Below are 20759 nucleotides of genomic sequence, written 5' to 3' on the forward strand. Positions count from 1 at the left end.
GTCCTACCACTTCATCTTCCTCCCGGCTAGCAGCTTCACCAACAAAATTCTTCGCCATGCTGAACCACACTGGGGGAACTATCTAATCTGCTGCAGCTAGCCTGCCCAGGCTTCAAGAGTTACCAGATCTTGCGTATTCAGTAAATTTTAATTTCAATATTAGACGAACCTTACGCTTATCTTGCCTATTATCACTGTAACTTTAGTACCGACTGTCTTAGGAGGCTTTACAGGAAAAGATTATAATATGGTGTTGAAAGCCAGTGTTATTAGGTATAACTGAATAAATAAAGTATATTATATAGCTTGAGACTGAGGATGGGTAATTTTGAAGGAGGATATTAACCCATTAAGAGTAAAAGGCACACAACCATTTAATGCGCTCAAGCGTACTTCAGCGCATCTCTCAAGGATGGTGACTCAACCCTTCAAGTAAGGAGACAACCCCGCTTGAACGCAATGACATCCTCTTGCATTAGTTGGTTGGTAGGTTATTTGGGCGTTTGACCAATCGATTCCCTAGGTCATTAAGGTCGTCACCATCAAGCTATAACCATCACTCGAAGATCAGGTACTCTCAGTATGTTATATGACCCTTCAGTTATTTTGATAATCATACTGAAAGATTGCGTGTACTTTAAGGTTAAGTAGTCGCGCTCAAGGGGTTACACTCAAAGGGATTAAGTCGTCGTACTCAAGGGGGTTAAATCGTCGTACTCAATGGATTGAGTCGTCGTACTCAAGAGGTTAAGTCAACGTATTCAACACGCTGAGTCGTACATAGCTACACTATTGTAACTTCAGCCATTTTCTATAGATGTCATTAGCAACAGATAAAGCCATAGTCACTTACAGAAAAGTAAAGTTGTGCCAAGTTCTCTGACGTCACACCTGAAAAAATTTCAACATTAGGATAACGCACCCAAATGAGTCCAAGCAAACCTGAATGACCCAACCGTCCTAAATCTAAACTAAATCTAATTAACTCTAAATCTAAATCAGCTTACTCTAACACCTAAGCTAACCTATCCTAAACTTAAGTCTAACCTCACCAAACCTAGTAAACTGGTGATCGGAATTACATTTTCTCATAGTTTTATCTTTATTTGTTTATTTTTCTTTTTTTTTTTACCAGATAACCCAGTCGTGGGCCAACCAGGCTTCCTGTTGTCTGTCTTTCTCATGTAAACTCACATAAACTTTAAAGCCAGGAGGTGTAGGATAAGTTGGATCTGTACACTTGATAAAGTAGGATCTACTGTAGTACTGCCACTGCTACGTAAACCAGTTCCTTGCCTCATCTGACAACGTTAAAACAATTTTTTCAGAAGTCAACTTACTGAGCACCTGAAAAGGGCAGGTTATAATTGCCAGACCATCATCAAACCTGAAGGTCGCACCGTCGTATCCAAGAGATTAATAACATTCTAAACTTAAGATTCGTTAGATCTCGGAAGTATTGTAAAGCATCAAATAGATCGTAGACGTAAGCTGGTAACTTAGAAAGATAGGTTAGTCTAACGACCCTCGGAAAGGTTGGGGAACCACTGGCACTGCAAGTTAGTGTTCCGAAGTTTTCTAAGGTCTTATACTTTACTATAACTGGAACTCCTTGTTATTGTTCTAATTGTGTTTACCTGTTTGTACTTGAACTTTCTTTATGTGACAGAACCATGCAACACAATGCCATGGTTCTTGGCTTCTGAGCTCGATTACCCAATTCATGTAACTATAAATCTATGTTTGGTGGAGGGGAGGGGGTGCGTGGAATTACCTTCTTTCAATTATCTATTTGTCCTGTACTGAGAGGGAGTTTTGTTATCTGCTTACTCTTCCAACCCCTGATATCACCAACACAAAAGATAATGTAGAACGCAAAAGCGCCTGTCCTTCGATATCGGGACTGATAAGGTCTAGATGTAGAACGTGACGATGAGGATCAACAGTCCTGTCTTTTGGGTTCCAAAATGTATGAAAATTCCTTAACGAAACAAAAAAATCTTAAAATGTGATTTTTGATAGTTACCCAAATCATCAAAGACCACTACACTGTTGGCCTAAAGTACTTACTTAAATGCTAGGATTCGTCTGATTTCACTCGTAGTATGAAGCTAGGATTCGTCTGATTTCACTCGTAGTAATGTGCACGAACTCTTGTGAAAGCGTTCACTCCGAATAGAGCAAAGTGCATACTTCTTCTGGAACGGGATTGTTAGCAAATGAAATTATTTACCGAGGAGAGTAGGTGATGAAGCAACACTTATACGTGAAAGAAATAATATGAACTTACATAAAGACGAGGTACCTATTTCATCCCAGGGTCATGAAGTATACACTATTCTAATCTCTTACACGATCACAAATAGCCTCGAAAGGACCCAGGAGTTCGTTACTATTAGCGTATCTTTATGATTATCCCTAGTGTGTTACCAGTCTCGAGGTGAGTCAGGTTCGACCACGGGACCTAAGGAATGTGCAGGGGGATCTGATGTAATCCAGCTCCCTCACCTAAGAATGGGCGGAAGCAATCACCCATTGTATTTGACGGCCAAGCGATCATATTTGTAAAGGCGAACGAAGAGCTTGGAAAGCCATAAGAACGGAGTGGAAGACCTATTGATCGGCGCTTGGGATATCGCTGTATAGGAATGACAGCGAGTCTCCATCGTGACATGGAGAAAAGCTAGTGGTTCCGGAACACAGCACTAAGGAAGACGGACTCATCCAAGGTCTTTCTTTAACTTTCCCAGCGGTCGAGCTAGGCTTCAGGAGACGAGCCGCCACGTCCTCCTCCGACATGTAGGTTATGGCGGGCGGGCGTGTGCCCTTGGCGAGTGGGGATCAAGACGGAAGCCGCTCACTATCCCCGCGCTTGCAGGATCCAGGATTTGGTCGAGAAACGTGCGGGAGGAGGAGGGGACGAATTATGATCTTAAAACGAGTCTCGGGGGTGCGGATGCACGCAGGCGTTATGAACTCATGAAGACACATCTTATCTTAAGGAACTTAACGGGTTTTAAGTTGTTTGGAAGATAAAGTCAATTTCTAATGTTAAGGTTCTCATAAAATCAAATATAGGTGTTTTAAAGAAGTATATTCATTATGAGACCGGCGACTAGTTCTGAACGCTAATGTATCCATGATATTTGATAACATAAAAGATTTGATGGCAATATGTAAGCAGGGTTTTTTTTTCGATAAAGTAAATCAATATGCTTTTGTACGAAGGGCAAATATCACCTTGATCAACTTATTGTTTTAAGGTGAAGATGACATTTTTGTTCCATGGTTCACTCGTGTAAATCGACGAAAGTTACATACACATCGATACCCATCTATTTTTCCTTTCGAGGGGTTTCAAGGGCTTTTATAATTGTAAGATTATATTGATCATTATCATTTAGTCTGTAGTATACTGTTTGGCCAAAGGGAAGGGGGACAACACCCTACCCTCTTGGATATTCCCTGAAGGAGCTACGTCACAGCCTCGTTAAACATACACAAAACTAGAAATACATTCGTCTCTTGGAAAGGACAGACGGGTGTAGCTTCGTTGCATGCTGTAGGGCTAGTCGACGTGATACACTCGTCACACTTTCCAACTTCACGATGAATTGGTAACTCAAAATTGCCTTTTCTGTTCTTGACAAGTTTGTTGTTTGGAAGCGTTTAATTGTGAAAAACCACCTTGGTTGCTTTAAGGCTGGTGTGCTTCCTGTTTGTATGTTACGAGGAGAGTTTTACACTGACGTACTATCTCTTAATATATATATATATATATATATATATATATATATATATATATATATATATATATATATATATATATATATATATATATATATATATGGTGTGGGAGGCAAGTTGTTAGAAGCAGTGAAAAGTTTTTATCGAGGATGTAAGGCATGTGTACGTGTAGGAAGAAAGTGATTGGTTCTCAGTGAATGTAGGTTTGCGGCAGGTGTGTGTGATGTCTCCATGGTTGTTTAATTTGTTTATGGTTGGGGTTGTTAGGGAGGTGAATGCAAGAGTTTTGGAAAGAGGGGCAAGTATGAAGTCTGTTGGGGATGAGAGAGCTTGGGAAGTGAGTCAGTTGTTGTTCGCTGATGATACAGCGCTGGTGGCTGATTCATGTGAGAAACTGCAGAAGCTGGTGACTGAGTTTGGTAAAGTGTGTGAAAGAAGAAAGTTAAGAGTAAATGTGAATAAGAGCAAGGTAATTAGGTACAGTAGGGTTGAGGGTCAAGTCAATTGGGAGGTAAGTTTGAAAGGAGAAAAACTGGAGGAAGTAAAGTGTTTTAGATATCTGGGAGTGGATCTGGCAGCGGATGGAACCATGTAAGCGGAAATGGATCATAGGGTGGGGGAGGGGGCGAAAATCCTGGGAGCCTTGAAGAAGGTGTGGAAGTCGAGAACATTATCTCGGAAAGCAAAAATGGGTATGTTTGAAGGAATAGTGGTTCCAACAATGTTGTCTGGTTGCGAGGCGTGGGCTATGGATAGAGTTGTGCGGAGGAGGATGGATGTGCTGGAAATGAGATGTTTGAGGACAATGTGTGGTGTGAGGTGGTTTGATCGAGTAAGTAACGTAAGGGTAAGAGAGATGTGTGGAAATAGAAAGAGCGTGGTTGAGAGAGCAGAAGAGGGTGTTTTGAAATGGTTTGGGCACATGGAGAGAATGAGTGAGGAAAGATTGACCAAGAGGATATATGTGTCGGAGGTGGAGGGAACGAGGAGAAGTGGGAGACCAAATTGGAGGTGGAAAGATGGAGTGAAAAAGATTTTGTGTGATCGGGGCCTGAACATGCAGGAGGGTGAAAGGAGGGCAAGGAATAGAGTGAATTGGATCGATGTGGTATACCGCGGTTGACGTGCTGTCAGTGGATTGAATCAGGGCATGTGAAGCGTCTGGGGTAAACCATGGAAAGCTGTGTAGGTATGTATATTTGCGTGTGTGGACGTATGTATATACATGTGTATGGGGGTGGGTTGGGCCATTTCTTTCGTCTGTTTCCTTGCGCTACCTCGCAAACGCGGGAGACAGCGACAAAGAAAAAAAAAAAAGATATATATATATATATATATATATATATATATATATATATATATATATATATATATATATATATATACCGTAAGCTTATGTATATACACAAACTTACGCCAAAACTGGAAAGAGAACATAAGATAGACAACAGAGGGCCCGTTGGCCAAAGAACAGGGAGAGAGACATGAAGTAAGCAGTTATGATTTACAGTCTGTACGAAAGGATTGTCAGTTACTCTTTTTGGATATATCATATCTTCATGGCGGAGACAGAAAATCATGACAAGAACTCATCATGTTTCAATTTAGTGAATTATGACCTTTTTTTCCCTAAATCATCAAGTATTGGTTGAAGAAAAATCTATTCATAATTGCCTTATTGTGAATGTCTTTCTCATTATCACTGGGCTCGCTGACTCAGTCGGCAGGCATATCCGGCAGCCGAAGACTGTTGGAGAGATTCAGTCCTTTCGTCAGTATGTACCAAACAGATTTGAGAGAAACGACGTACAACAGAATTTCTCAGAGTAGGTTTCACATCCAAGCTCATTCAACCGTCATTTACTGGAAAGTATATCACCCAAGCCACAAAACGGAAATATGTAGTGATATCTTTATCTTCATATGGTGAGTTTTACCGCAATACTTTTTTTTTTTTTAATTCTTATGTCAAACAATGATAAAAGTTATATACATAAGAAATGTTTATAATTATATTCAGAGTAAATATATTCAAAGCGATATTTAAACCATACCTCTTTCTCGACTATTTCTAGGTTTCAAATTTCTACAAGTCTGGGATGTCTGTGGAATCTACATTTCCGTAGTTGTCAGTGGTGCCAACAATACCGATAGTGTCGTAGGTCTCATATTAGATATTATCAATTTCAAGTTAAATCTAAATGTACTGATTACCGTTTGGTTTGGCTGGTGTCTAGGGATAAAGCCAGGAATATCTCTCTTTTGTGTTAATTGGAGGGAAAGGTTTTGGGAGTTGAGGAATTTGGAAGATGTTTGTTGGAGGGTTCTTTAGCAGACAGTGAGGAAGAGAATTGTTAGAAAAATACAAGAATAGGATGAAAGCTTTAGGTCCCGGTGCTCAACTCTGGTGCTCTTAGGTTTAAACATTTTTTTTTTTTCATTTTTGCGTGCGCCTTGAAATAACACTTGTTTACATATAACAATATCGTTAAACGAAATGAACAGTTGTTTCTTTAGAACATAATCTTCATTAAGGACTACAGTTACTACAACTCACTCGAAATTTCGTTTGTTGTGGTCACATAATCAGCAGAAGGATATATGACTGGATTTTTAAGGTCTACAGGCTGATGATTTACATGACAGCATTTAGCGATCGCATTTTTCTGGAAACCCCTGCATCAATGCAGAGTGACGGTGCCATTTACATATCTCGGTTACAGTTTTTCCGGTCTGACCCGTATATACATCTTTACATGCTTTACATTTGACGGCGTAAACGCTCCTAATTGTTGGATGACTCGGCCTACCGTTAATTAGGGTATTGTTATTGGACTGGAAGGCAACATTAAAAACACCAATTTTTAGTACCGGTCTTACGTTAGCTACCCGTAACGTCATTGAATTTGTCTTAATTGCTAATACTAAGAAATTTAATTTGTCCCCAGGAAACTTTAAAGCCCATCCATATTAACAAATATAACTTGAAGCGAAAACACGAAAAAATTAGTCCAAAGCAACTCCCTTAACCACTGGCAAACCCCCCCAACCCTACTCTCCCTTAAACGGTCAATGTCGGTCAGGCCAGTGTGTTGTCTATGATGGTAGATGCCAGACGGTACTTCTACTGTGATGTTGGGATTTAAATAACTTTATTAATCATTGACACCTGATGATGAGGTGGATTGTCTCCTTGAAACATGTGCCACATGTATAGAAAAATTACATTTGAAATAAAGTTGTATGAACTACTGAAGTGCGATTTCACCTTCATATATATATATATATATATATATATATATATATATATATATATATATATATATATATATATATATATATATATATATATATATATATATTTGTTAGACGCAAACTCAGCCGGCTTATGTTCATCTACGAGAGCCAATTTGAAAATGTCTGCTCCCAACATGAAACAAAAAAAGAAATTTCGAGTGTTTGCTTTTTTTCATTATCTACCCTTAGAATGTATCTATACTAAGCTATCGGAGAAGAACGGTACAACCCATGGATGAGGCCAGACCATCATAAACAGGGGTCTTAACGTCATGGTCAAAAGTTGTAGGATCGTACTCAACGTACTCGGTTTTAGACACTAAATCTTACACCTGTGGCCACAATGTTCGTTAGGGGTCTTATTTTGCTAAGAGTGGTATAGGCCATGTCATTCTTTGGCTCATTTCCATGATGACAAATAGTTATTCTCCCAGACATATTTTTGATTAAGAAAGTTCATCGTGAATTGTAATATTCGGTAATTTTTTTTTTTTCCTTGCAGATGATGGTGGAACTGATCTGGCTACGAACCTGGCAAATGTTTGCATCATCGTATGCGTTCCTCCCGCTCTTGCTACTCACGCTTTCCATTGGCGTCAGTAACCAGCAGGAACCCCAACAGGAAGCGAACAAACTAGCACTCAGCACACAAGAATGTTCCGATGGCAGCCCAGACCTCGCTTCTCCTCACAGTGGTGCATCAGGATTTCCCTCCACACCATATGTCTCGCAAGATGAGAATCCATTCGTTCACATGTCGGCTACTTCTCATAACTCGCGGGAGGAGAGGGCTGCCAGAGATATCATGATGAGCCCAAATCGCACTGTACATCCAGATGGGAGGATCCTCAGCAATATAGCTCCAAGGGTTGGCCGACGAGACAAACGGAGCAGCTCCGTGACAACAGAAGTGAGTTTGATTAATAATGATGATACTAACCCCAGACCCCAGAAGAAGAGTGTCATGGAAGAGGATAATCTCACTAACGATGACAATCATAAGGGCGCCAACGAGGACAACATCACCAGCCAGGACGGTGTTCAATTTTCTCCAGTACACAATACTATGTTGCTGTGTCACCATCCACCGAATAAATTTTCTCCACACTTTCTAGGTCACCCTAAGGACAGTTGTGATGAAACTCCATTTGCTCAGATTGGAATTACAAAAACTTTGGGTCTCTGTAATGATATTTACAACATCATTTATGGAAGAACAGCTGTTTACCACTGGTTTTACCACGAAAATGAGCCAGCTTTTCGATTGTTTTTTGATGAGAACTTCAATGCACTATGTTTACCTTTTTTTCGAAGGTTTAATCATTGTGAGGAGAAGAAGTTTGTAACATTGTGTAGGGATGAAGAAGTGCTTTTCTTACATCCTCACTCATGCCAACAACCGTCGGCGCTGGATATATTTTTCCAGGAACTTCTGATTCTTTCTTCAGTTAACGAAGATGACGAGTGTTTTCGCCTTTTTTGTGATGGGACTTTGCGAATTATTGAATCAAATGTGAGTGGAGTAACATTCCGACTTGTAGATCTCGAATATCGCCTAGGGAAAGGAAAGTCTTGTCTTTATTTATTTAATGTATGGTCAAAGCTCGGGCAAGGTAACAATAGTATCTATGCGCTGGCAAATGTTCAATTTGCATGTTGTTATGCACATTATATTGTTCTTTGGGCGAGTAATCCGGAAGATCACGGTATAAACCCTACCTGGGATTATTTACCATTATCTTGTCGCATTAGCGAGATACTGTTAGTGGTGGCAATGGTGTGTGTGGCTGTGTGTGGGACGGTGGGGAACACTGCGATCTTGGTGGTCATGCTCAGTGGCGGACACCCTAGACGAGAGACTACCATATTGCGTACCTCCCTCGCTTTTTCCGACCTCTTTATCAGCCTTTTCATCGTGATTCCATCTGTCACGAATCAGATATCGGTGATTGCATGGGGAGAATTGAATTTATATGAGGATACCTGGACGGACTTTCTTGAACAAACGGGAGAAATCGAATTTCACAGTCGAACAGTTGTGGATAGTGGGTTTAGGATGTTTCAAAGCTTAGTCCTGACTACATGTTCAGAAGTGTCGCTATTCACCCTGTTCTTTTTGAGCATAGAAAGGTTCATTTTGACGGCTCGACGCCTCGTATCCTACAAGGCTTACTGCTCTATCCCTAGGGTGATAGTTCTTGTTATCCTTACATGGACGATGGCTCTTGTTGACGCATTCAGCTACACCTACGATGAGGAAGGTACGCTTAATTCGGTTTGGTCAGATATGGACATGTTTACAATTGGAATTTCAAGGTTGAGATTTGGCGGCTTTGCCAATGGAATGCTCTACTTCCGACTAATATTTCTGTCATTAGCATGCATTCTAACTTTTGCCTTTTCAATTCTGGCCACCGCAAAATTTATGCAGAAGCAAGCAGAGGTAGCAGACGAATGGAAGAGATATGATATGCGAGTTATAGGCCCCACAAAAGAGGAGAATCGCCATATTGTGATGACAATGATGCTGATGACGATTCTCTTTCCTTTATCTGTTATTCCAGTTGGATTCACTGTCGTAATGGATGAAGGCAATTATTACTTCCCTGGATGGGAACTGTTTGTCTTTGTAAGCTGGAGATTATTTCTGGCTAGTAGCGCGTGGAATCCTTGGGTATACAACATGCGGAGTGCAAAGTTTCAGCAAGACATGAGACAAACGTTCAGTAAGATGGTACCAACAAGATTCAGAGAAATGTTATACCCTTATACTGTTTGTTTGCAACGAAAGAAAGAGAATGAGTCGCAGAAAGATAGTGTCCGGCAGAGGAAGATGCTGAGGACACTTGGTCTATCTGAAGATCTTGTGCAGTGAAGATTGAATTCGTAAATGGATGAACATAATTTACGATAAGTCATGATAAGGATACCGAGAGCCAACAAGGACCCCGAGCCCTATCTCCCATTCTGAGGGAGGGTCAAACGAAGTGATTTGTTACCCCCTTCCATATCTTTCATTTTTTTTTAAGGAACTTAGTAAAGTGAAGATCCCAAAATAGGATATCGCTAGCGATCTTTTAACTTCATCTTCCAAATGATCCCCCCCCCCCAAGTCCCTCTCACTCATTGGTCCTAGACACTTAGTATACTTAGATAAGAAGGAAAAAATGACGTCTGAATACTTCAGCTAGTTCCTTATCTGGTGCACTAAACGCAGACGTGAATCAGTGCATTTCTGTTAAAAGATTCTTTGAGTTTGTTTTAGTAGCATCTTAGATCAACAAATATAACTTAACCCAGTCTGAAAACATGCTTTATTTGAGGCATAGGGAAAAAAAGGCTCTATGAATACCAGTTAACAAATAGAATAATTACTAAACGGAAGACAGAGAAATGAGCATTGGCTTTACGAGGTGCCCTTATATCTTTGTGTTTATGTATGTTCAGAGGAATGACATCATTACTTAGATAAATGGTCACTCTATTCTTAATTAGAAAGCCATTAGCTCAGATAGTAGTAGTTTTGGATACTGAGAATGAGAAAACCAGTCATCAGATGTAAAGTACTTTGACGAAAACGCTTCTAATATTTGTTTATAGATATGTTATAGGGGTTTGATGAAAGGTTTTGATTCTCCTTAAAGAAACGGGAAAGCCATGAAGTCGCTACATACTTTGAACCTTCGCTGCGGCCCGTTCAGATACGTTCAAAGTTCTTAAATCAGACTTTTGAGCTTCGTGGCGAAATACACGGTCAAGAAACATCCTTTAGCACTCTTACAAGATAAAAGACGTTAGTGATTAGAACCTACAGTAATATTTTCTTGTGACAAAAACTCTTCAAAAAATATCACACACCTCTACTTAAAGCCTGAAAAGTACTCCTAGAAAACCTCATACGTCTACGGATGGGACACGTCATTGACCCACCACAAGCTAATGAATCAGCTATTCCTGGACGGCAGTAACGCGATCCTAGGTTACGAAGGTCAGAGAGAATCAGACGAGCCTAACCTGACCTCAGCTCTGCATCCGGACGGTAACGGTCTCGCTTGACCTACTTATTGTATCTAGTGATGGATTTTCTATATTCCTACCTCGTGTAATACACGTATGCCGAAACTGGCGCACTTGTACTATCTTCAGAGACAGTATACACTACATCATATAACTATGTTTTGACATAATTTACAGAGGTAGAGAACTTATGATTTTCTGAAAAGAAAGATAATACACGTGGTGGTAAACAAAACCTGAATTATTCCAACATTTGCGGTAAATTACTAATCAGGCAAAGATAGTGTTGCAGCAAAATGAATCTTGTCCAACATTGATATTCGATATACAGTGTTGCCAATGCATTTACCAATGTCATGAATGCATTTGCCAGTGCATTTATGAGTGAGCTCTTAATCATTTCTCTTGTATGTTACTTTATATTGTTGTAGCATGGACAACGTTTTCTTTACAGTCCATGTTTATGTATGAACACTTCAATATTCTGTTCTCGTTATTCTCTTTTCAACTATTTTTCGAATCATTTTACAAATATTTTCTTCGCTTTATTTTGTTTATGTTATTTTTGTGTATGGTAGTGCATGGCCGACATGTTTTTTTGTATTTCATCTTTGTAGTATGAAAATGCCTTTTCTCTTTTGTCTTTTTGAATTTGTGCATCTATTGTTACTCTCTTTATGTGTTCCATTTTGTAAATATTATTTGTTCTGTCTTTATTTGGAATAAAACTAAAGCATTGCACTGTATATTCATAAGTTCTGTAGTTAACAGTGCGTTTATTTGGTGTCAGGTACAAGCTTCTATTTCTTCCGTCTTCCATTATCTAACCTGTTAACGGTTAATAAACAAATAGAATCTTACTTTACTGAGTTTACCTTGCTTAATCACTGATAAATAATTCATGAATGTGATAATAGACTATGCAGCGCATTATCAAGAATACATGATTATAGATATGTGTATTAGAGCCATTTATCATAACACACACACACACACACACACACACACACACACACACACACACATATATATATATATATATATATATATATATATATATATATATATATATATATATATATATATATTTTTTTTTTTTTTTTTTTCTTCATACTATTCGCCATTTCCCGCCCCAGCGAGGTAGCGTTAAGAACAGAGGACTGGGCCTCTGAGGGAATATCCTCACCCGGCCCCCTTCTCTGTAACTTCCTTTGTGGAAAAACAAAAAAAAAAATGAGAGGGGAAGATTTCCAGCCCCCCGCTCCCTTCTCTTTTAGTCGCCTTCTACGACACGCAGGGAATACGTGGGAAGTATTCTTTCTCCCCTATCCCCAGGGATAATATATATATATATATATATATATATATATATATATATATATATATATATATATATATATATGTGTGTGTGTGTATATATCCTATGAGTCCACGGGGAAATATATATATATATATATATATATATATATATATATATATATATATATATATATATATGAATCAGCCACCAGCGCTATATCATCAGCGAACAACAACTGACTCACTTCCCAAGCTCTCTCATCCCCAACAGACTTCATACTTGCCCCTCTTTCCAAAACTCTTGCATTTACCTCCCTAACAACCCCATCCATAAACAAATTAAACAACCATGGAGACATCACACACCCCTGCCGCAAACCTACATTCACTGAGAACCAATCACTTTCCTCTCTTCCTACACGTACACATGCCTTACATCCTCGATAAAAACTTTTCACTGCTTCTAACAACTTTCCACCCACACCATATATTCTTGATACCTTCCACAGAGCATCTCTATCAACTCTATCATATGCCTTCTCCAGGTCCATAAATGCTACATACAAATCCATTTGCTTTTCTAAGTATTTCTCACATACATTCATGTGAGAAACTGCAGAAGCTGGTGACTGAGTTTGGTAAAGTGTGTGGAAGAAGAAAGTTAAGAGTAAATGTGAATAAGAGCAAGGTTATTAGGTACAGTAGGGTTGAGGGTCAAGTCAATTGGGAGGTGAGTTTGAATGGAGAAAAACTGGAGGAAGTGAAGTGTTTTAGATATCTTGGAGTGGATCTGGCAGCGGATGGAACCATGGAAGCGGAAGTGGATCATAGGGTGGGGGAGGGGGCGAAAATTCTGGGGGCCTTGAAGAATGTGTGGAAGTCGAGAACATTATCTCGGAAAGCAAAAATGGGTATGTTTGAAGGAATAGTGGTTCCAACAATGTTGTATGGTTGCGAGGCGTGGGCTATGGATAGAGTTGTGCGCAGGAGGATGGATGTGCTGGAAATGAGATGTTTGAGGACAATGTGTGGTGTGAGGTGGTTTGATCGAGTGAGTAACGTAAGGGTAAGAGAGATGTGTGGAAATAAAAAGAGCGTGGTTGAGAGAGCAGAAGAGGGTGTTTTGAAGTGTTTTGGGCACATGGAGAGGATGAGTGAGGAAAGATTGACCAAGAGGATATATGTGTCGGAGGTGGAGGGAACAAGGAGAAGAGGGAGACCAAATTGGAGGTGGAAAGATGGAGTGAAAAAGATTTTGTGTGATCGGGGCCTGAACGTGCAGGAGGGTGAAAGGAGGGCAAGGAATAGAGTGAATTGGAGCGATGTGGTATACCGGGGTTGACGTGCTGTCAGTGGATTGAATCAAGGCATGTGAAGCGTCTGGGGTAAGCCATGGAAAGCTGTGTAGGTATGTATATTTGCGTGTGTGGACGTATGTATATACATGTGTATGGGGGGGGTTGGGCCATTTCTTTCGTCTGTTTCCTTGCGCTACCTCGCAAACGCGGGAGACAGCGACAAAGTATAAAAAAAAAAAAGAAAAAAAAAGAAAAAAAAAAATATATATATATATATATATATATATATATATATATATATATATATATGTGTGTGTGTGTGTATATATATATATATGAAGGTGTTCTATGAAAGTGCGCGTTCATATACACTTTATTCATATATATATATATATATATATATATATATATATATATATATATATATATATATATATATATATATATATATGGGAGATGACTAGTGGAGACCCCGCTGCGCACCGTGAGACGAAGGGTATTCGATTACATAGTACTCGAATAGTCACTTCACTTTAAGGGGTGATCAAAGCCTATCAGTTGTGCTCCCTTCTTCTACGTGGGGAACCCGAGTTCGATTCTGGCTGTTGGAGATCATTATGTTGTATGGTAGTTCGCGTTCATATGCACTATTTACGTATATACATGTATACGAACAAAGTGAATAGGAAAACGCACTTCACCCCTGTGTCATCGGCGGGAATGCTACTGCTAGGCTATGGACCTATAGATAACTGAAAGTTACATGTTTTAGTTTACCTTTAAAACTAATACAATCAACAGATGGCGCTGTATGAGGTTTTAGCAGTGTTATGGTTAACTGGGAGTTATAAAACAGAGAGGGGCTTTGTAACAAGGTAAACAACAACGATATTTTATTAGCGAGGATGCAAGGTGAAATAAGAAGGCAGTGTGCTCCTGGAAGTGCAGGGTTATGGTGAAAAAAAAAAGAAGAAGTAAAGTCAGGTAGGTCGAGACAGGCTTGGCGACAGAGTTCCTGAGATGCTGTGATGGTAGACGTCACATGAGCAGGGGCTCCTGGGAGAAGTGCGTGGCTACCATGGCTACAAAGTCAACGGGGAGCTCCTGTAGGAGGTGTGTGGCCTGTATTGCGGCTTCTGAAGTGTGCGGCGGCTGCCGATCTATAATAGGGAAGCAGGAGACTCTTGGTGTGTGCGGCGGCTGTTGAATAGTGCTTGGGTTGCAGAAGGTGCCTGCTTAAGCGCTTAGCTAGGGATGCAGGAGTGCCGTGGGGGTGGCCGTAGGTCCCTGGTTGGAGCATCTACTAACGGAGATGCCAAAGGGCGGCTCGAGTCTGGAGTCACATCGCCAAGAATTAAGGTACCGGATTAGTACACTTGTTGTCTAGAGGTGAATCAACTGCCTCCTGCGGTGATCAACCGGGTATTTAAGAAGCAGTGAGGAAAGGTCCGTTAGGGGTAGCTATTCCCAAAGGGAATTACAGACGTTGAAGCAGAATGTCGCAAGCTTCTGACCTTCTCCATGCTGGTGGACTTGAGGTATAGTCCGTAAGAGCAGCATTTCTTATGGAAAGGCTCAGATCATATATAACTACAGCGACAGCTTTTGATCCGCTACCGCCGACATCGAGTGTGGGTGTGAGTCTGTGAGAGATTAATACGGCTATGCAGATGTGTTGGATTGTCACCATACATTCTTCCGAGCATTGTTAGGTTAGGTGAGGTACCAAGCTGTCACCCAGTCAATGGCGACGTCTTTAAGGTGACCCTAGGTCACTACAGGGTATTAGTCTTTTCTTTTTTTGTCGTATTAGTAGGTCCTCTCCTGTCTTTCATAGATAGTCTTTGAGCATGAGGAAGACGTAATGACCAACAGGTTGAGACGGACATCATTTAATTAAGTTATGATTCATCATATAAACAAACTTTTGGCGATGAGAATATCCCGCATATAGAATAGAGAACACTGGTATTCATGTTTTGGCCTCGTAATTAACGATATAAACTTTGCTTTATAGTTCATGAGAATGATTTGCATGTAATTTTTTTTGGTGTCTGGAATATCAAGATGAAAATGAAACCAGAAGCACAAGTACGGTATATATAGATGAAAAAATAAGATAATTAGACAAATCTTGTTTAGGAATGAAAGTTTATGAGCTGTGGAAGAACTGGTCTCTAAAGTTTGGGAAATAAGAGAGAAGACAGGAGGAAACACGTGAGCAACATGAAGTAAACATTTAAAATCACTCATAGCCGACCAGAGTACAGTAAATATAATACAGTAAAAGGGAGGTGCCGTTATAAAAGGCAAGATATTGCCTAAGTACAACTCATCCGAACTGAAGTGGCTGGTAGAAATTGCGTTTTCCTGTTGCGTAACTAAGTCGTTCTGGTAATTTGTCAAGAGGAAGGGCCTCGATATACCTTGATCCAAGCAAAGTATCCAGATATACCTGTGCGATTAAATTTCCTCGATTAATGATAATCTGGTGGCTTTCTAGTAACAGGAACCCAATATATAGACAAAACATTGGATGATACGGATATATGACAAGTGACTGACTTTTTAAAGTTAATGGAATGGGTCGGATATAAAGGAATAAAAATCATCGTAATTGGATTCGTAGAATCTATGGGAGATGATGATATCAGTAAAGTGTCAGTTTAGCACCGCTACCCAAGTTCCTCATAGAATTGAATTAACACATTCCATACATTCACGGTTAAATGTTCGAGGGTCATACCCTCACTGCCCGGACTGAGCTGTTGGACCGGAAGGCAAGGAATCCCGTTATTTAGATGGGCTGAATACAAATGAGAAAGGGAATCCTTGCATTTAACCTGTACGCTATAACAACAGGGTTTAAAGAGGTCTTGTTGGCATCACCCCATATAGTAATGCAATAAATTTGGTGTAAGTGAACCAGTGTTTCATATCTGGAATGGTTCGCCTGGTCTATCCGAAGCTTGTTATTGTGACAATTTCGTTCACATTTTTAGTGTTTTCTGGACGTGTTAGGTGGGTAGCTTCTGCTTCAGTGATATGTTGATGTGTAAGCTTAAGAAATTGATGCTAGTAGCTCATCTTAGTTTTTGTCTAGCAAAGGAAACTTCATGAACAGTTGAAGGATCCAACTGCTTGTGGATTAACATTAGAGGCCTTTGAAAATTTTGCAGATGAGCATTAATAACAAACCAGGAATGGAATTTATTCATTTGTTTACTGACATGATCAAGGAGATGCTCAAGCTGTACATTACTTTCTCCTGGGTATATGGTGTCTTCATTTATGTTTAAACATTATAGGATCATATTCAAGACTGCGAGTTAAATAATATAATCTTTTTCTCTCAACATGAATGAGTAAAGTCTATTCAGATTCACCTGGGTATATGGTGTCTTCAATTGTATTTAAACAGATTGCAGTATCGTATTCAAGACTGTAGGTACAGTAATATAACCTGTTTCTTTCAGCTGGAATGAGTAAAGGCTACTCATATTCACCCTTAGATTGATTTTTTCGTAGTAACACTGTCAGGGAAACATGATTACCTTGTGAACTTTTGTTGAACAGCTGTTTTGTACAGCGGATATTAAAATTTGATGATGCAAGCAAGAAGAAAAAAACATTTTACCATATGTTTACACCTTTAATGGGCATTTCCCTTTGATGATATTGTATATATCAGTGAATTGAAAGATTACATTTGAAGCTACTGCTATTTTTAAGACAAAGTTAAATGAATGTTATAATTCTTCGACTCAGAGAATGCATATCAATGTACAGTATATTCAGTAACCTGATAGGCAAATAGGGTGGACTACTGGAGGGAGAAAATTAGTGGAAGAATGCTTGGAATGGTGTATGCGAGGGAGGCATGTAAGGACAAGTGGAGACTCTTTTGCAGTGGCCACCCCTTGTTGGGAGTTCCTGGAGGGAACGGGCATCAGAGATATAGGTAGATAGATAGAAGTACCTAAGGATATTTTTCATTTGTATATATGTAGGGCAGTAGTTCTTTGGCTAATCACAATTATGTCATATGTTTATTGATTAGCACATGTTATTTCCCCTTATAGCTATCTAGGAGTGAACTATGAAGTGTCACTTACCCTAGGTTCATTATGAGCAGTACTTCTTTGGCTAATCACAATTATATGTTTTTGGATTAGTTTATTATTTTATCACATGTTATTCCCCTTGATGAATATATAGAAGTGAGCAATAAAGTATCACATATAGGATCACTATGTTATTGCTGTGGCATGTGTACAATCAGTTTTTACAAATCTAAACCAATTAGAAGAATGTGCACATTTTTAGTCATAGAAACCTTCTCTCATTGTGATATGCTAAACCTACACCCGCATCTCCCTTGTGTAGAATTTTATTTTGTTTGGCCAAATTGAACTTTTGTCAATTCATGTTTCTGTTCATATTCTTTGAATAACTGTGCACAGTTATTTTCTTCATTATACAGTACTCCCAACTTTTCATGCCTTCAAGCCCAGATGTCATGGTCATAAATATTACTTGTTTGAATTTCATATTGCCATCTTGCAGGGTTGTGATCAGTGGTCTGCAGATACTCTCGAGTTAGTCTTGACAGGTGTATATGTTCTTGGAGAAAAATGACTCGCCTGCAAATGCAATTCTATATTAATGAGTGGAATGCATGATAAATGTAAGAATACTGTATGGAAATTGTGGACACTTGAAATGGGGAAAATTAGGCTTATCAGAGACATAGCTGAGAGGTAGTGAGATCAAATGGAATTGAGAAAAAAGTGTGAACTTAGGCCTGGAAGTTTTTATAGATGGGTATATGACAAAGGGTTTGGCATTGTAAATGAAGCATGAGTGATTTGAACTCAAAAGATGTTTGACTGCAGATGTGAGAAGCTATGGATATTTGATGATTATTGAGTATGCATCATGCAGTGATAGAGAGAAGGAGTTTAAGAATGCCTTGCGGTAGGACTCGAAAGAGCAATAGAGGATGTAGGCCCAGGTGAGAAACTCTATGTAATGGGTGTTTTGGATGTATGGATCGGGGACAGAGTGGAGAAGGGAGTGATAGATGAGCTTGGGGCGAAATGACACTTTATTTACATTTATATTTTGTATTTAAAATTACCCTAAGATATCTTTTTAAGAAAGAGTCATGGTGTTACCCAGGGCCTCCATCCAGAGGCTCCTGCACCTTATGGCTGCACTGCTTCCAGCAGTAGGAAAATGTAGACTCTTATCTGTCTATCTATATTTCCGATACCCTGTGAAGGGTTCTGTTGAGACTGTTTTCCCAATGATACAGCCTAGGTGGCCAAAGGTGACTCTTCACTCATGGTGCAACTTTATGTATGCAGGGGAGTCCAGTAACACCTGTGAATGATGTTGGAGATTGAATTCATGGAATTTGGTATCAGCAGTGATTAGTGCTGTAAGTACAAGCACATACTGTACATTAAAGATTTGTATAATGGTACATGGTACAAACAAAGGAAAGACAGGGTAGGGAAGAACATGATTAGTTATTTCTTTTTCGTTAGGTATGACACAGGGAATGTACATGATGTACAAAATAGGAAAGGGTTGGAAGGGGTTTCCCCTGATCATTTGGCAATGAGATATGTTTTTTCTTATAGTTTGGTGTGAAGGACCAGCAATATACATGATAAAATAAGGAGAAAAGTAAAGGAATGAAAGTGTGAAATGTAACATGCAGAAGGGGTTAAATAAAGTCCTGAAAGGATCCATATCAGTTCAGGTTAAGTTGATATGATGGGCAGTTTAAAGCTACATTGGGAGTCTGTAAGGCAGATGTGCAGGACATGATATATAGATTGTGGAAAGAAAGATACATCATAATAGAATGAAAACGTGATGGAGTTTGTTGGGATAAAAAAAGAGCAAGGGTGTATCTGAAAGAGAAGCTGAATTTGACAGAAAATAATGATGAATAGAAGGCAAAAGTGAAGACAATAAAACTGCATAAAAGAGTTAAAAGGGAGGTGAATGGATAGCAAGAGTGGATTTTTAGCATAACTTGAAGGAGAATAACAACCTATTCTGAGAGAAGGTAATTGAAAGTATAGGAAAGGTATGCATATGGAGTAAATATGAGTGAATATGGGAAAGGATACAGCTTTTAAGGTATGGAGAGATTATTTGAAAGAAGTGTTTGAAAAAGGTAAGAAAAAAGAAAAGTCTTTTGCTTCTGTAAGATTCTGGGTAAAGATAGAGAAGTCTTCATATCTGGGACAGGAAGATGCATTACAAAGAAGGAAGTAAAAAAATGGTAAAACGTGTATTATGATTGAAAGATGGAGTGGTGAGTGAGATGAAGACAGAGGTGAAACAGCTGTGGAGTGGATCTTGAAATTGTGTTTAGAAACATGGATTGGTGGTTATGTATGTTTTAAACAAGGCTTTCATCACCTCTTATCACCAAACCACTTGCGATTGAAAATCACAACTAACCATTGAACAACACAATCATTCCATTCCATGGAAAAAAAAATCAACCTCAATTGCATCTGCTTCATCCATTTAACTGCGATTCATCTTATACATGACTTTTGCAGCCTCAGTTTTTTCACCAATCTGTTTTTAATGACTCTCTTACTTTGTATACCTCCACAATGAGATATCTAGAAATGATGTTAACAGAATACTAAAAGGTGTGAAAATACACAAGATAATTCACTTGAATTACTGTTCAAGTTGTCAGTGGAGAGAGGTATAGTATGAAGGGATTGGAAAGGGGCAAATGTCATTCCAGTGAATATGAAAGGAGACTGGGAGCAGGCCTCATTAAGGAGTATGGTACGTAAAGTCCTGGAAAAGATTATTAGAAAGCAAGTGGAGGAGGAATTTCTTAAATGAGAGAGAGCATGGTTTTAGGGAAAGGAGGTCATGTGTACTAACCTCATACAGTTTTATGATAGCATGACCTCAGTCCTGAACAAAAGGGAAGTCTGGGTGGACTTTCTGTCTCTGGGCTGCCAGAAGGCATTTGACACTGTAACACAAGAAACTGTTTCACTAAGCAGGAATAAGGGGAAACTCCTGCAGTGGATTGAAGATTATCTCTGTGGG

At 39.3% G+C, this 20759-nt stretch overlaps 1 protein-coding gene and 1 long non-coding RNA gene across 2 annotated transcripts in view; one reads left to right on the forward strand and one right to left on the reverse strand.

The window, feature by feature from the left end:
- Positions 1-65, reverse strand: part of LOC139765108 (uncharacterized) — a 15283-nt gene extending 15218 nt beyond the window's left edge. Inside the window, exon 1 of the mRNA XM_071692288.1 lies at positions 8-65. Within this exon, the coding sequence (XP_071548389.1) occupies positions 8-58 (51 nt within the window). The 5' untranslated portion in view covers positions 59-65. The remainder of the gene's footprint in view (positions 1-7) is intronic.
- Positions 66-5521: 5456 nt separating this feature from the next.
- Positions 5522-11921, forward strand: LOC139764427 (uncharacterized). The gene is made up of 2 exons (XR_011716372.1): positions 5522-5673; positions 7547-11921. It is a non-coding gene; the product is annotated as an uncharacterized lncRNA (long non-coding RNA).
- The last annotated feature ends 8838 nt before the right edge of the window (positions 11922-20759 follow it).

This window comes from Panulirus ornatus, chromosome 4, assembly GCF_036320965.1.
Source record: "Panulirus ornatus isolate Po-2019 chromosome 4, ASM3632096v1, whole genome shotgun sequence".
NCBI lineage: Eukaryota > Metazoa > Arthropoda > Malacostraca > Decapoda > Palinuridae > Panulirus > Panulirus ornatus.